Below are 17,080 nucleotides of genomic sequence, written 5' to 3'. Positions count from 1 at the left end.
TTGGATTTTGATTACTTTTAATTTAGAGATTTTCAGTACAGAATTCTACACAAATGTTTGGACATGCGTGATTTGATTTCAGGAGCAGAGGCAGCCCTGAGTTATGGCTCCATTCGTCTTAATGTAGATCTTCTGTCAATCAGTACTGAGAAAGACAGTTCACAAATCAACTAATAAAAAGCCACTGGCTGCAGTCTGGGGAGGGTACTTTTAAATATGTCAGATTACATATAAATTCAGGTTTTACTGCACTGCCTAGGGGCAGTGACTATAATTTTCAATAGTTCCCAGAATTGCAGTTTACAAAGATGGCTCTTTCTGCCAGCTTTCCATTATTGGAAGAACACATTACACACATTTAGGGCAGGCAATTTGTATACTTTATTCTGGATAATATAATATATTGTAATAATATCCTAACCATTTGTGGCTGTAATATTTGTGAAAAGCCCCTTTAGGCGGAGCGTTGTCCAGGACACATCTGCTTGTCCGGCGTTCACTTCCACCTGCATGGGTCCATTGGGGTATGCCCAGCAAAGCTCTGCTGGGCTCACAGTCTTAGCACAGTTGTATGGAGGCTGCAATATGGAAGGTATATAGCCAGGGTCATCTTTGAAGAAAATGATGCCCAAGTCCATAGGTGGCTCAGAGGCATGCTCACTGATCTTTGCACAACTGTTGAAATGAAAGAAACCAAGCTTAACAAACAAACGCAGGAAAATGGCCTGGGTTTTGTCTAGAAATGTGCCTTTGCTGTTTGTAGATCTGGCTTTCAGCAATTTGCCCTGAGGGAGACAGTTTCAGAACAGTAACTGTGGAATATCCTGAGAAATCAGCATTGCCATGGTTTTAACTAGGTTTGAGCTCCATCCGCTGGACATCTTCCAGAGCCCAGCTTAGGGACTACAGGAAACAGATGAATAATTATTTGCTACAGTATTTCATTTTTACAGCAAGACACTGAACGCTGAATTTACACAAGAGCACTCTGCTATGGCCAGGTAACCAAGCATTAAAACCAACAGATTAAGGTGCAGGGGCCAGCAAAGCTCAACAAACAGTGGCTTGAAACAGGCAGGCTAAAGCCATGTCCACCTGTTATAGTTACTTCTGCCATGCCTCTCTAACCACTCCCAACAGTTTACGCACAATAAAACACAGTCTCTGGCTTTCTGCCTTTTCCCTGCTCTCTTAGCAGACTAGTAGAAAATGAAAATTATCCTGCTCAGGCAGAAGCCACATGTAGGTATTCCAGAGAGTTCTTCTGTTTCCTGTAGTCCCTAGGCTGGGCTCTGGAAGATGTCCAGCGGATGGAGCTCAAACCTAGTTAAAACCATGGCAATGCTGATTCTCAGGATATTGCACAGTTACTGTTCTGAAACTGTCTCCCTCGGGGCAAATTGCTGAAAGCCAGATCTACAAACAGCAAAGGCACATTTCTAGACAAAACCCAGGCCATTTTCCTGTGTTCGTTTGTTAAGCTTGGTTTCTTTCATTTCAACAGTTGTGCAGAAAATGCCTCTGAGCCACCTATGGACTTGGGCATTATTTTCTTCAAAGATGACCCTGGCTATATACCTTCCGTATTGATCCCTCCACACAACTGTGCTTTGGAACTGCATACTAATGTTGGTCTTACAGAAATTTAAAAATTAGTTTTGTCCAATCCTGTTCTTGTGAACAGTGCATGCAATGTTCAAGTAATGTGGAATTGTTTTCTTCTGCCGTGAAGATCTTCTAGCTAATGTTAAGGTTCTAGTATCCCCATTTAACTCCAGCTGGCAGTATGGGATTTATTAAGCTGTAAGCATGATAGGAAATTACATGATACAGTGATGTGATGAGGTTCCAAAAAAGGAAAAGGAGGTCTTCCCCTATGGTCTTCCCCACCCAGCCTGGCCTTTGGGAGATATGGAGGAAGGGGCAGGAAGGAGGCGGCCAGCTTATGCCCTTTTGGGGAGGGGGCAGGAAGGAGAGAACCCCCATTTGCCTTTCCTGGCTGGGCCAGCCTTTGCGAGATGGTTGGGAAGGAGGCAGTTCCTCCCACATCCTTCCCTGCCTGGGTTGCCCCTTTGGAGATGGGTGAGAATGAGGCAGCACATCCCCTATGGTCTTCCCCACCCAGCCTGGCCTTTGGGAGATATGGAGGAAGGAGGCGGCCAGCTTATGCCCTTTTCTTCCCAGCCTTTAGGAGATGGGGGGGCCAGGAAGGTGATAGCCCACCCCTCCACAGCCTGCTTGGCCTTGGTATATGTGGGCTTTGATGGGAGGGTAGGGACAGTGGTGACCTATGTAGACACTGTTGTATGGGGGTGGGGTAGGAGGGTCAGTGTCCCTCTAAAGCAGCTGTTTTCTCCAGGATAAGTGATGACTTTCTTCCCTTCCCTCCCCTCCCCCTTCATTTTCTCTTTCATTCTGTATTTCTCATTCATCTTCCTGAATGTTTCCAGGCACCCACCTGGTAGTTGGCAACCTAGCTGTCTGCAAATGGAGGAGTCAAGAATCAAACTCAGTTCTTGAGACTAGAGTCTGCCACTTTTTAACCACTTCCCCACACGAGATCTCAAGTTCTAGCAGGGAACAAGGGTGTGAGGAGTGCCAGAATCTAGGAATGTCACAGTGCGGGTATATGTGCTGGCACCTGTTCTATTCCTGGATGCAACAGGCTTTCCCTCTGATATATTATCCGGAATAAATTACACAAATTATCTACTCTAAATGTGTGTAATTTGATCTTGCAATAATGGGAAGCTGGCAGAAAGAGCCATCTTCATGAACTATAATTCTGGGAACTATTGAAAATTATAGTCACTGCCACTAGGCAGTGCAGTAAAACCTGAGTTGACTGCATCTTATTCAAAACACTAGGGGCAAAGCCTTTTGTATCCAGGAATGCAACATGTGCTAGAGCTTGGTGGTGGGAAGAGGAAGGGGAGGAGTTGTCCAGTCGGTAAGAGCATGGGGTCGTGTGTGTCGTGTGTGAAGTTGTGGTAACATGGTGACAAATGAGGACACGGGGTTGGAGAGATGGGTGTCAAGAACCAGTGGTTTGGAATGCTCGTTGAGTGTGGGAAAGGACTGACCTTTGGGGAATTGTGGCATAGTGGTTACAGATGAGCTTTCCAGAGCTATTTCTTATGTGAAGAGAAAATCAGACTGGAGACTCTTCTTACAGGGAGATTACATGGCAACCAGTTCCTCCCAGTTCTGCGTTCAATGTCATTTCCCTTCTTGTGTGAATTAGGCCACAGACACAGAAATGTCCCCCTGCCCTAATACACATGGGGTAGCCACAGTACACAGGTGTCCGCCACGCTCCATTTTTTTTACTGTTGATAAAATGTTACGTGCCCACATGCTTCTTTCATGGTTTCTCCTTAAAAGAAGCTGGATTTTTGTACCCTGCTGTTTATTACCCAAAGGAGTCTCAAAGCGGTTTACAAACACCTTTCCCCTTCATCTCCCCACAATAGATAATCTGTGAGGGCTGTGGGAGGTCTGAGAGAATTGGGAATGGTTTGCAGTCACCCAGCAGGCCTCGGGTCTCAAAGCAGTTTCCAATTGCCTTCCTCTCCCCATAGCAGATTCCCCGTGAGGGAGGTGGTGTAGAGAGTCACACTTGGAAGATGGCAACGCTAAGGGGAGGTATCTCTGTGCACATCAGTCTTGACCAGTCAGGTTTATGCACACCTAGGTAGTGTGGAATTCCAGAACATGAACCTACACCAATCTGGCACCCTTAACTCCTCTGCAATGTTTTCTTGACCTGAAATAGGTCAGGGGGTGCTAGGTGGCTGCGGGGGCATTACACACTTTTGAGGCCCCATTTCCAGAGTTCAAGGAATATGTTCAGACCAGGGACAGCCAACCGCCGGACAGCCTCCCACACATATTGTGGAGACGAAACACTTGAGGCCTACTACACAGGGTTGTTGTGCAGATGAAACAGGAGACAAAAGAACCTCCACAACAGCATCCAGTTGTGTGAGCCGTGGATCACTGGCTTTGACAGTTTTATTTCTGATATGTCTTTGTGAACTACAAATGGGTTCGAGGGGTTTGATTGGCTGGTTTGGCAGGAAGTTATCATGTGGCTATGTTTGGATGCTGTGACACGGTTTACTAAAATAACTTTTGCTTATTTATTCCTACTGTTATGATGGTCAGTTCTTAGTCTGACAAAGAGTGCTTGTACTCAAAAGCTCACGCCTTGAATAAATCTTTTGGTCTTAAAGGTGCTACTGGATTCTGATTTTATTGTAACACCCTGTGCAGTAGGCCTCAAATCTGCAGAGAGTTGCTTGGCTGCATCTTCCTTCCAGCAGCGAGGCTGGCCACAGCAGTATTTTAAGGGAGAAGGGGTCTTTCTATGGCTTCCCTGTCAGCCAATGGTTTGCCAGAAGGAGAAAACTCCCCCCCTCAAAAGAAAAGCACACACATGCCCACAGACTCCCCTGCGTTGCTCTCACCTCAGTCAGGGGCTGTTAGAGGCTCCTTCACAGCAGGCCTGAAGGGAGGGGGGAGGGAGAACACTCATCAGGCACCTGCCAGCTCTGTCAGTGGTCTGATGCAAAGTGAGGGAAGTTGTTGGATGTAACAGTTTGGACAGCCCTGGGGCGAAAAGGGCTGACGTGGCCTGTCTAAGCCTCTGTTCTCAGCCCCCTCAGCAGCCATACCGACCTCCTCTCCCTGCAGTTGTCAGGGGCAGACTGGTGGCGATGTTGGCAGATTGCCCCTGACCAGGCCGGGGACAGGCTGTGTCACCTCCCTATTGGTCCCAAGTCTGGGGGAGGGGTCAGTCCAATCTTTGGACCAATCGGAAGTCATTAGTCCAAAGATTGGACTGGCCCCGCCCACTCTCCACCCACCTAGGCCTTAGCTTTCTATATTATACAGTGAACCTGCTCCAGATAGGATGTGTAATCTGCCATATTTAAAAGCACCCTCCCCAGACTACTCCCAAAAGATTTTTATTAGTTGATTTGTGAACCATCTTTCTCAGTACTGATTGATAGCCTCTTTGGTTGAGGCTGGGGTCAGGAAGAATGGGTCCTCCTGCCGACTACCCTTAACATAATACAAACCCACCTTGCGCTGCTGGCGATTCTTTACACATTCTCCCTTTAAAGGGCAGAGTGGTCTGTCTGTAACTATTTCTTTGAAGTACCTGGGTGTAGAATTCCACCACTAAGGAAAAGTTTAAGTGGCTGGGAGGTGGGGTGGGGGAGGGGACCTTATCCATTTTCATCTTTCTTGAAGCTGCTTCCTTTCAGATGACAGTCATGAAAGGCCGCCACTGATGGGCTGTAATTAGGATTAAGAATGTTGAATGCACTAGACAGCCACTTCAAGGCTCTGTGAATTAGCAACGGAACAAGCCTGCCTGGCTCCTACTATTAAGATGGTCTAGATATTTGTGCCACCACAGAAATATGCAGTGTCTCAAGTACACAGGAACATAAATGGTGCATGCTTTTACAGGGAAGATTTCTTAAGCCTCTGTTGTGCTGAGGAAGTCTTCCTGTAACAGAATATACCTGCCTAAAAAAAGGAACCATCTGACCCAGATTGCTGACACATCACAGATGCCAAGTGGCTGTGCATCCGGTTGCCCCACAGATCTACATTAAGACGAACGGAGCCATAACTCAGGGCTGCCTCTGCTCCTGAAATCAACATCACACATTTCCAAACGTTCGTGTAGAATTCTGTATTGAGAATATCTAGATTAAAAATAATCACGATCCAACGCAGACAAGTTCTTGGTTTTAAGGCTGAACATAAGCCTGAAAGCATGAGACAGATAAATGGTAGTCAGGAGGTAGGGGAATTAGGCAGAGCTTCCACACTCTGTTGATATCTTTCCTCCAAATGACAAACAATTTTGGAAGGGTGCTTCAACTTGTACAGTTAGCAATACTTCAAGTAAATGGCTTTGGCAAAGAGAAGCAGGCTGTTGCATATGACATTTCAAGCAGGCACAGGCCTTGTTATTAAACACCATACAGCACACAACAGTTGGAAACACTACAGAGCTACAGAAAAAGCAAGTGTCTGGTTCACATAATGCTCAGTTTCAGGCCGTGGAAGAGTTATCACCTCTATATACACTGAGTAGTTTACCAGTGTGAACTCTAGCTAAAAGAGGGCCTACCCACAGGAATAGAGATGGGCACTGGATACTAAGAGCTACCGCAGGATTCCAATCAGCTGCTGCCATTCAAGCAAGACAGGATGGGTTGGAATGGGAAGAACCATTGGTGCTGGATTCTCCAACAGCCTGAGTGTAATGGAAACCGTAGCTGAAATCTGGGACCACCACAATAGCTATTATTCCTAAGGAACTATCACTATGTAGTAGAGAATCTTAATTGGCACAGTATGTTGGCAGTCAGACTGATCAGCCTCCCTTGTTTTTTTTTTTAAAAGGTTCTTTAGATTTTTAATCCTATAAACCATCAATACATCTGATAAAAAAATCTGCTCAAAAAAGTAAAAAGGAAAGCAAAGATTTACAAAGAGCACTGAGACCCATTTTTGTAACCTCCAGCCACCTTGCACACGTGCTTCTTACACAAAAGAAAGGCAACTTCTAGCCAGCACAGCCAGACAATAAATACAGATATCGCGTATATGGCAGTTTCCTGCCTGTCAGTTTTTACCAAGGGCAAGAGTGGTGCAGTGCTTTGCCTCTGCTCTCCCCACCCTTGAGGTTGGTGCTTGCCTTGTCTCCTCTGCAGGATAACCTTGCTTGGAAATACTGCGGGTACAAGGGGGAACAATCTGCCCAGGATCTTTCCTTCTCCTGCTTGTTATATGGAAGGACAGGAGGCAGGCAAGAGCTGAAGGGCAACTATGGTGTAGGAAAGGCAGGGGACGTGGAGAATCATCACTTCCTTCTCTCAGATAGCTGTATCTGGACTCGGGTCAGAGCCAGCAGAATTCAGAGGCTTGTTTGTTGTCAACTGTGACTGTTGAGTGGTCTGTGCTTCTATGCTGTGCCGGATCCCGTAACCGAAGTAGATGGCAAAACCTGCACGGATTACAAACATACTTTTATTTCATGTGTTGATAGCTGCTAGATTGCTTTGCACTGAAGAGTCAGAGTGGTGTAGTGGTTAGTGTTCTAGCCCAGGACTGGGTAGGACCTAAGTTCAAATCCCCAGTTAGCCATGAAACGTGCTGGGTGATCTCAGCTCAGTCACTGGCTCTGCCTAAGCTATGCCCACAGACCTTACAGTGATGATAAAAGGAATGGGGAAGAGTTCCTGGGACTCCTCAGAGAAACAGTGTGATAGACAGGCACTGATGAAAGTCAGTAGTTAGACTTGCAGGATGTAGTTTTCAATCACTGTAATAGTAATGTTTAACTACTTTGATTAAATGCTAAAGGTAAACCCCCCAAGTTCTAATATTAGCTGCCTAGCACCCACCTAGCTTCAAAGTATCGCCTCTGACTAGTAGCAGCTTTCATTCAGCTCTTGCTGCAGAAGTTACTTCGGTTGGAGGTGAATTGAAGATTTGAACTGGAGGCCTGTTGCCATGACTTTTTTTTTTTACATCAGTCCCTATCTCTTGGCCTGTAACCCGCTAATTTTTAATGCCAAAACTCAGAAAATACTGGCAAGCCGTTGTCTACATGTGGGTCACAGGATTTCCCTACAAGACCTAACCTGGTCTTTCTTTAGGGTAAAAGAGGAAAAGGGGGCAGAAGAAAAGGCAGCTTCATATGATCTAATTTTAACCATGAAGAAACCATGACTAGAGAGCATAGATGCAAACACACAAAAAGGTAAAGAGTGACAAATCCCAAGCAAAACTAACCCAGTAAGTAGCCACCAGCTCTGCTGAATGGACATAATTGCTTAGAATAATCATCAGGGTGCCTTTGGGAATAATTATTTGTGATCTGCCTCATTCATTCATTCATTCATTCATTCATTCATTCATTCATTCATTCATTCATTCATTCATTCATAGCAAAAGGACAAATACTCCTCCACGCACACACAACTATGGGCACTTAGTGATTCTAGGTCCAGGATGGGACCCAAGAGCCACTGCCTCCCTGCAGGGGCTAAGTCCTACTGGGATCAAGCAAGTGGTGTTCCTTACTTATTGGAGGCAGGTAAGGAGGCTCTGTCCTCACTAGAAGTGGCACCAGGTCCCTGCTCTTCCTTCTTTTCTCTTCATCAGGAGGCAAGGATGTGGGTAATCACAAAACCCTCCCCCATGCATGCTGCCAAGGCACGTGTCCCATGTACCCATTGGCTAAGACAATCCCTAGCTGCAAAGATGTCTGCTGGTAATGATGAAGTTGACTACCAAAGTCTATACCTGTCTTGTCTCTAACCCTCCGCCTGTATACATATTTGGAAATCCATCTATGAAAGCCCCCAGTGGTCCCCAACCCCCAGTCCGGAGACCGATCCGGGTCCGTGGATTAGTTGGTACCGGGCCACGGCTCCTCCTCCTCCTCCTCGGGGCTGCCCTGCCACTCTGCCGCTGGCTCACCTTTATTGCTCTCCAGTGGCCACCATGGCTGGGGCTCCCCCTCGGCGTGGCACTGCTTAGCTGCTGCTGGCAGCGCCCCTAGCAGGCAGTGGGAAGTCAGGGGCACCGGCGGGAAAACAAGTGGAGCAGGGACTTAGGCGTCCCTCGGCAAAAGACTATCCCCACCTCCAGGCCTCAGTAAAATTGTCAAGCGTTGACCGGTCCCCGGTGATAAAAAGGTTGGGGACCACTGAAAGCCCCTTCTGGTTGCAACCTCCTCTCCACTTGAAGCCTCTGTCTGTATTAATTAGAAAGGATTGCTTCTGACTTCATCTGAAACTGAACTTCTCCATCTCTCTTTCAGCACAGGAGAATCTGACCTGTGTTTCTTGTATTCTATGCCCCCCCCCCCCCCCATATCCACAGCCATGGCTACTATCAGCATTCCAGCTGACACTGATCCTAGATTATTTCCCCTCTGGATCTTCTTTGTATTATTCTCTGCATTCCTGCTTGGTTGAATGATGCCTCCTGAAACTCCAAGTCTTTGTTTGTAGGTTCAAGGTGCACTTGGGTCATCAGATACCTGAACACTTAAATGCCAACCCAGATAACATTTCTACATAGAAAAGCTTCCCCCTCAAGCAAATCTGGCTCCACGATTCTTTTAGAATCATACCTATGGTCATCCAGACGGCAAAGCGGGCCCAGGTGCCAGCATCCAATTGCATCATGAGATAGACATTCACAAAGATACTGAACAGAGGAAGCACCGGCAGGGCAGGCACCTGGAAAAGAAAAGACAGCCCCCAAGGCAAGTGTGGATGTCAGTGTTTCTCAAGATTCTAAGAAACTGTAATTCTCTCACAAGATTTGTAGTCAGATGTAAAATGAGACTGAATTCCAGTGAATTTTTTTGGGCTTTTCAAAGAAAAAACATATCAGGGAAAGAGTTTAAATATAGTGCACAGACTAGCTTTTAGCATGCCTGCAGCACCAATACCTGGTATGCCACAGATGTTTCCCCTTTGGAACTGGAAGGGAAACTGACATCTGCCAGTTTCATTAAAGGTAAAGGTATTCCCTGTGCAAGCACCGAATCATGTATGACCCTTGGGGTGATGCCCTCTAGCGTTTTCATGGCAGACTCAATACAGGGGGGGGGGTTGCCAGTGCCTTCCCCAGTCATTACCGTTTTACCTCCCAGCAAGCTGGGTACTCATTTTACCAACCTTGGAAGGATGGAAGGCTAAGTCAACCTTGAGCCAGCTGCTGGGATTGAACACCCAGCCTCATGGACAGAGTTTCAGACAACAAAAGTGTGTCTAGTCAAGGCTATGGTCTTCCCAGCTGCAATGTATGGCTCTGAAAGTTGGACCATAAGGAAGGCCGAGCGTCAAAGAATTGAGGCCTTTGAACTCTGGTGCTGGAGAAGACTCTTGCGAGTCCCTTGGACTAGCGATCCCCAACCTGTGGGCCGTGGACCACATGTGGTCCTTCGACTAATTGGAGGTGGGCCCCAAAGGACGCTTTCTCTCCCCCTCCCGGCCCTTTACTTCATCCCCCCCAGCCCTTTACAACACACTTCATTGTTGTGGCGTGTCTGTATCTTATTTTGAAGGGATGTTTAAACATTACCATAGCGATCAGAGAGCGCTAGGGCAGTGGTTGAGAGTAGAGGAGCAAACTACCCCCCCCCCCCGGGACCTCAGTAAAAGGCGTTGAGTGGTCCCCGGCGTTGAGTGGTCCCCGGTGATAAAAAGGTTGGGGACCACTGCCTTGGACTGCAAGGCGAACAAACCGGTCAGTCCTAGAGGAGATCAGCCCTGACTTCTCCTTAGAAGGCCAGATCCTGAAGATGAAACTGAAATACTTTGGCCACCTCATGAGAAGGAAGGACTCCCTGGAGAAGAGCCTAATGCTGGGAGCGATTGAGGGCAAAAGAAGAAGGGGACGACAGAGAATGAGGTGGCTGGATGGAGTCACTGAAGCAGTTGGTGCAAACTTAAATGGACTTTGAGGTATGGTAGAAGACAGGAAGGACTGGAGGATCATTGTCCATAGGGTTGCGATGGGTCGGACACGACTTCGCAACTAACAACAACAACAAAGAAATGTGGCCGTTTCTGTGGGAGGATTCAGACTACAAAAGCATTGTGGGAAGGGGAGACTGGAGGGGGAGACAGAGAAAGGCAGAAATAAGGTTGCTATTTACGTGGAATGATCCAGCCATTCAGAAGCAACAGCTGAAGTGTCATCATTTCCTTTTGCAAATGCTGAGCACCAAAGCTGCGAAGTGCAGCATGGCCAATCCAGGCATCACTCATCTCTGCCACATACAGTCCCAGAATGATGCTCAGCGTTTTGGCCATGATTCTTACCTTGAAAGTGAGGCGCTTCTTGCTCTCCGGCTGCCTCCAGATGATGATGGTGGTAACCAGCAGAATACTTAGGAGAAGTGCACACGCCACAGTCCAACCAATGTTGCCTTTCATGAGCGCTTCCCTCTCGTGCGCCAGGATTCCACACAGGACAGTGATCACAACAGCTGCAAGGCAGAGAATGAAACATCCACTTTATATTGGGAAAGCAGGGAGGACCATGATCTTGCTCTAGCATGACCTCTCCATGATGTTTCCCAGGAATTCTCTAACAGAAAATATCAGGATGCCTACTGGCTTGAGGCATTTCAGATCTGCTAGATCCATTCTCCTGCAGGTCTCTAGAAGGCTCTCCCAGAATGTTGACGTGCCTAGTTGACCAGCTGCACCTGGGCATTTTCTTGCCCAACTTAGCTTAGCTGGAACTTTAGAAGCACTTCTGATCTCAGTGCCATTGTTAAAAGGACTTCCAACATAAGCTTTAAATCCCTGGTTAGCTAAAACAACTCAGCTCTGCCCCCCCCCCCCCAGGACTTACAGACAGCTGTGGTGCTGATGTAGACAATGCGTCCTGAACTGCAAGTTGGGATCTCCCCAGAAGGACAGAAAAGGCTCGCCCAGGTGAACTCCTCTTTGATCATAGTCTGATTACTGCTGACAGACGCATTCATCATCACCTTCTCCTCTTCACTTCCATTCACTTCCAGCATCTCCATGTCCTTAGAAGAGATCATCTCAGGCTGGTATCTAAAAGCAAAAGCAAAAGAATGAAGATCGCCATCATCAGTACTTATGGGAAAAGAGCCTCCACCAGTCTCAGAGATCCAGCACCCTCTGTCTCCCCCCACAATGGTTAGGCCATCGCAGTGTTTAGATATGGCTTTGAGTCCCCTATATGTTCAAAAACCTTAGGCACCCACCTGAGTATGAGTACACAAACTGCTACCAACGAGTATGCCAACAGTGTGCCAATTGACATGAGGTTCACCAGGTCCTTCAGCTCAAAGAGGAATGCCATCAGGGCTGCAAGAGAATACAAATTACTAAAACTCAGCCTCACCCACTGGTGGGATATGGGGAGAGGAAAGAAACCTTTTACCACCATACCCCTTACCAGAAATGATGCCTGACACAACTGTGGCCACCAAGGGAGTCTTGGTGCGACTGTGCACCCGGGACAGGTACCTAAAGAGGAGTCCATCTTCGGCCATGGCATATATCACTCGTGGCATGGGGAACATGGAGCCGAGCAAACTGCATTGAGCAGGAGGAGAGATGGTCAGCCCTTAGACACGGGAAGAATCTTGAGTAGCCAAGAGCACAAACTGCAGCACCCACACTGCCTGGCTCCACCTCCCACCCAGTCCTTACCTTGCACTGAGGGCGCAGAGTGAGCCAATGGCCACAACGTAGCGGGCGGGCTCCCACCCCACGTCCTTGAAGGCCTCAGGCAGGGGGCTCTCCTTGTTCACCAAGAAGTAGGGCACCATGAGTGTCAAGGCAGCAGAAACTCCGAAGTAGGCCACAAAGCAGATGAGAAGGGAGACAATGATGCCGATGGGGATAGAGCGCTGGGGGTTACGAGCCTCCTCACCTAAGGACAGGAAGGCAGATGAGAATGACTAGGGTGAGATCCCAGTGAAATCAGCACACCCATGCAATGGCCAAGACAGGAAAGGACTTGACCAACCCTAATTCAAAACCTGGCAATCTGGGCAGGAAATTCAGATTTTCTTTTAAATATGAACAGAGCAGGGTTTTTTTTTAATGTATTGTAGTTATTATTTTGTACTGTGAATCTATTACCCGGGCAGTTGACTGTCACTGTGCATGAGAACTGTTCTGTGCAAAGGAGACCTCAGAGCTCCCAGGCAAAGCAGCCATCTGTGTCACCGGGTTGCACAGCTAATGACTCATTTCCCAGACCACAGGAATATGCTTTCCATAAGGAATATAACAGGCACGGAACAGCAGCCAGCACGCTCCCAGTCCCAGGCTGAGCAGGGATACCATGTGAATGTGCTTGCCTACACAGCCCCCGTGCCCAGCCACGCAGCATGGAATGTCCTCTCCCTGCCTAAATACCCACCCAAGTGCTCTGTGGCAAAGGGGAGGGGAAAGAGGGCACAGAAGCAGAGTCCCCCCTGCCGTTCCTTTCCCCCTGCTATCGCCTTACCTGTTGTTGCAATGCAGTCAAATCCAACAAAGGCATAGAAACAAGTTGCAGCACCAGAGAGGACCCCTTCAAAGCCAAAGGGGAAAAAGCCACCTGAACCAAACTTGCCAGCCCTGAAAGACAGAAGGAAGGAGGAGGAGAGGGAAGGCCTCCAAGCCACACTCAGAGGAGCCAAGCAGCCAATGAGAGGTCATCTCCTCTACACAGGGGGTCGATACAAATGTGAAATGGCTGTTTGACAAGTATCCCCTCCAGCTCTGCTGCTTTCCCTTTCTTCATCAGTGTATTGCCCCCCCTTTTACTGCGAATGCAGCAACTTTTTAAAAACTTGGTAACAAAGTCAGGGCTGCCCAGAGGAGTCAGATATTAATCCCCAGGTAACAAGTTTCTGGTTGCTCTGCTCCACAGATTAATTAGAGGAATCAGTTTGGAACAGCAAGACAGGCAACTGAATGGTGTCTTCTTACTTTATTCCAGACTCCAGAGCTTCTTGTGACCGGTTCTCATAATACTCCTCAGACACATTCCAGTTCTTGACATCCCCCTTCACAAAACCAGAGATGATGACAAAGCTGAGGACCAGCAGGTTGATCGCAGTAAATATTTTGTTCACTAGTGCAGATTCACTCACACCAAATGCAAGCAAGCCTGTGGAGAGAAGATGCAAGAGGATCTGGGAGAGGGCGGAGGACAATACCAGCTCCTCTAACCCCAAGTGGTGCTGGAGCCCTCCTTGAAGTGCTCCTTGAAGATCCCTTCCCGTTTCTCTGGAAAGCTGGTCCCAGATGCCAGGGCTGGCTAGTTGGATTTACTTTTATGATTAGTTTCACAGGCCTTGGGGCTGGCCCAGGCACTGAACAGACCATTTCAAGGGAAGTCTGGCTCTGCTTAAGTTCTGTAACCTGTAGGTTTTTGCAAAGGAGGACAGATTTGCCACTTTAAGGACATCCTACCTGTGAGCAGCAACACCAGGAACAGAGCAAAGAAGTCAGGATACTCAGCCAGCACATTCTCCATGTGCAGGGCAGTGCTGTTCCGGAAGAAAGTGGAGATGTGATTGCCGATGATGTTGTCAAAGGCAGAGCTCCAGGCACGAGCAACACTTGCTGTACCTGATAATCAAAAAAGAATCCTTCATTAATCCAAGAATATGAACAATAAGTTTGTGTATATATATTAATTAAAAATTTACATTTTGCCATTCCTCATGGCTCAGTAGCTCACAAATCATAATTTTTAAATCACCATTTAAAAACAAAACCTCTAAATAACCCCCTTCTCCCTTTTTGGATGTAAGGAATTGTGATGATCAAGAGCCAGGATGGAGTAACTGTTATACTGTTGGACAAGGATCCAGAAGATCCAGCTTCAGATTCTGCTGGGTAACTGTGGGCCAGTTATATACTCTCAGTCTAACCTCCCTCACAGGTCTGTTGTGAAGATAAAATGAAGGAGTAAGTTTCTTTGAATCCCAACTGGGGAAGAAGGTTGGGCATAAGTGAAGCAAATTAAACAAATGGATGGGGTATAATTGTTCAAAATATTTGTGTACTGTCTCAAGTAGCAATGACTGGATTGTGGAGTTATAAAATCCCCAGTTCAAGGAGAGGAAAACACAACAATGATGTATCTTCAGCACCAACCAGCAAACAATCTCTGGTTGTGTCAGGGACACACACTGCCATCCTGATCTAGAAAAACAAACAAACCAGAAGTTCTTCCATCTCCCACTCTCAATCCAATGGCACATACCTATCACATAAGAGAGGATGAGGTTCCATCCTGTAGTGAAGGCCCAGATCTCCCCAACTGTCACAAAGCTGTAGAGGTAGGCAGAACCGGCCTTTGGAACTCTGGCCCCAAACTCAGCATAGCACAGCCCAGCCAAAACTGACGAGACAGCGGCAATGAAGAAACAGAGCACAATGGAAGGGCCGGCTTCCTCCATGGCCACTTCTCCGGCCAAGACATAGACACCGGCCCCAAGGGTGCTGCCCACGCCCAGAGCTATCAGGTCCAAGGTGGAGAGGCAGCGGGCAAAACGGGTCTCTTCCAAGCTAAAGTCAACCACACGTCGCCGGATCAGTTTCTTGCCAAAGTTCTTCATGTTTTTTTCCAGCATCTTGCTACTCAGATGCAAGGCCATACTTTCCTCGAGGTATCTAGAAGAGAACATTTTACAGCATGAGAGGCAGTAATGCACAAAGGCGATGTTGGAAAATTAGACTGCAGCAAAGACTCTGGGGTCAAGCAGATGCAACCCAAATGCGTTGCTGATGCAATTTCCACCAATTTGAGACCTTCTATTGCTTGGGATTTAGAGAGCTTGCAGAATCCCCATGGTGGAGTTTCTCTCCTTTTTTTCTCAAATGGTGGAGGTTAGGATACTCTTTCAGGGCAAGATAGGATGCCAAAGGGTCAGGAGTACAGAAGCAAGCACAAGGACATAAGAAGAGCCCTGCTGGAGCAGACCAAAAGCCCATCCAGTCCAGCATTCTGTTCCTGCAGTAGCCAGCCAGCTACCTCTGGGAAGGCAGCAGCATCTTCCTGTCCGTACTCCCCCAGCGACTGAAACAAAGCAACACTCTGCCTAATGTAGTGGTACTACACACTCGTAACACTGGCTCCAAAGCACAACATGAAATCCAGGTTCCCAAAAGACGACCTACTAAACTGGGAGAGTTGACTAAGGGGCCTCCCACAAATCAAAGCATTTCAGACTTCAAATCTCAGTCTAGGGGCTTGATCTGCCAAGTCTAGTGTTGGTTCAGTGCCACCATAAAAAAGAAAAGAAAGAAACCTAGACTCCCATCATGGAACACAATGCTTCAGACAAGCTGAGGCTTTGTGTCAAAGAAGGCCTGCGGTGGGATTTTGTCTACAGTCACATGACAATGTCGGCTCAAAGTATTTTGCCTTTAGAAGTGGCAAGAGGACAGCTTAGGACCATACGGGTTGAAGTTATACATTACCTTCACGCCTGCTGCAGATGTCCACCAATATTAGCACAAAGCAAATCTCAGGATAACCGTGTTTGCACAAGTCATTCATTGGATAAAATGTCAGGAAACCATCTTCAGCGATTAACCAGTCTAAACAAACTTTAGACCGACACTAGAGAAAACTATTCTCTGGAAAGCCAGGCTGTGTTCCAGGGTGCAACACCTTACGTCAGCATTAAATATGGCATGTAATGCCTGGGACAAAATCATACCACACAACCATGCTGTTTCTTAGTGTTTCAAGATGGCTTACAACAATATTAAAACAAGGTAAAGACAGAAAAAATTGCAGGATGATGCAGACTTACCGACTTCCACTAAAATAGAAAGGCTAGAGTAAAAAGATTTTTATGGCCCACTTGCCCATGCATGCCAGTGTTAGTCAACAGCAGTACATCAAAACCCAGGAGAAAGAGAAATTCCACACTCATCTAATTTAGAAAAACATCAGTGTCTGTTCATGTACAAGCAGCCTTTACTGGACATAAGCTAGTAAATCAATGATAATTTTCAATAATTACACGCAGCCTTTGTTCTGGCAGGGTTCAGTTACATTTGGAACCAAAGCTTGTAGCCCAACCTTATTCAAGATATTTCAAGAGGGAAGAAAAGGCAAGTCTGGAAACTGGGACCATTTCTCTTCCCAGTACTAATGTGGATGGTTAGATCCTGGAGCCATGAGCCTTCAGAACTTGGAGCCTCTTATATCTGGCTATGAAAATGGACTGCGAAGGGTACAGAAGATGCCTGCTGAGCTATAGAACCTGAACTAAAGGCACAGGAGAGAAAACAAAAACCAACCCTAAGAAGCAGGATTTCAGGTGTCAACACAAGGCACACGGTCCCCTTGCATTCTCCTGACTTAGGAGCGTGTTCCCAGCCCACACATTCCTATCTTAATTTGTGGTGCACGATGGCCTTACATGATGAAGAAAAAAGGATTCTCTTTTTCAGTTTGTAGCAGAGCCCCTGTTTGGTTGCCTGTTCTTACACAGCTAAGCAACTTACTCTTTGCATCCACACATTTA

General features: G+C 47.1%; 1 protein-coding gene across 1 annotated transcript; it reads right to left on the bottom strand.

The window, feature by feature from the left end:
• Positions 1–5,695: 5,695 nt before the first annotated feature.
• On the bottom strand, positions 5,696–15,608 carry SLC7A3 (solute carrier family 7 member 3). Its single transcript, XM_077307445.1, has 12 exons — positions 15,574–15,608; positions 14,803–15,212; positions 14,004–14,162; positions 13,518–13,698; positions 13,051–13,163; positions 12,246–12,468; positions 11,989–12,128; positions 11,795–11,897; positions 11,413–11,621; positions 10,875–11,041; positions 9,173–9,281; positions 5,696–7,033 (listed from the first exon to the last, which is right to left on the bottom strand). The coding sequence occupies exons 1-12, from the start codon at positions 15,591–15,593 to the stop codon at positions 6,903–6,905; spliced, it is 1,965 nt and encodes a 654-aa protein (XP_077163560.1). The 5' UTR covers positions 15,594–15,608; the 3' UTR covers positions 5,696–6,902.
• Positions 15,609–17,080: the final 1,472 nt, after the last annotated feature.

The sequence above is a fragment of the Paroedura picta genome, chromosome 13 (assembly GCF_049243985.1).
Source record: "Paroedura picta isolate Pp20150507F chromosome 13, Ppicta_v3.0, whole genome shotgun sequence".
In the NCBI taxonomy this organism is placed as follows: Eukaryota; Metazoa; Chordata; class Lepidosauria; order Squamata; family Gekkonidae; genus Paroedura; species Paroedura picta.
This window is presented reverse-complemented; position numbering and strand designations above follow the sequence as displayed.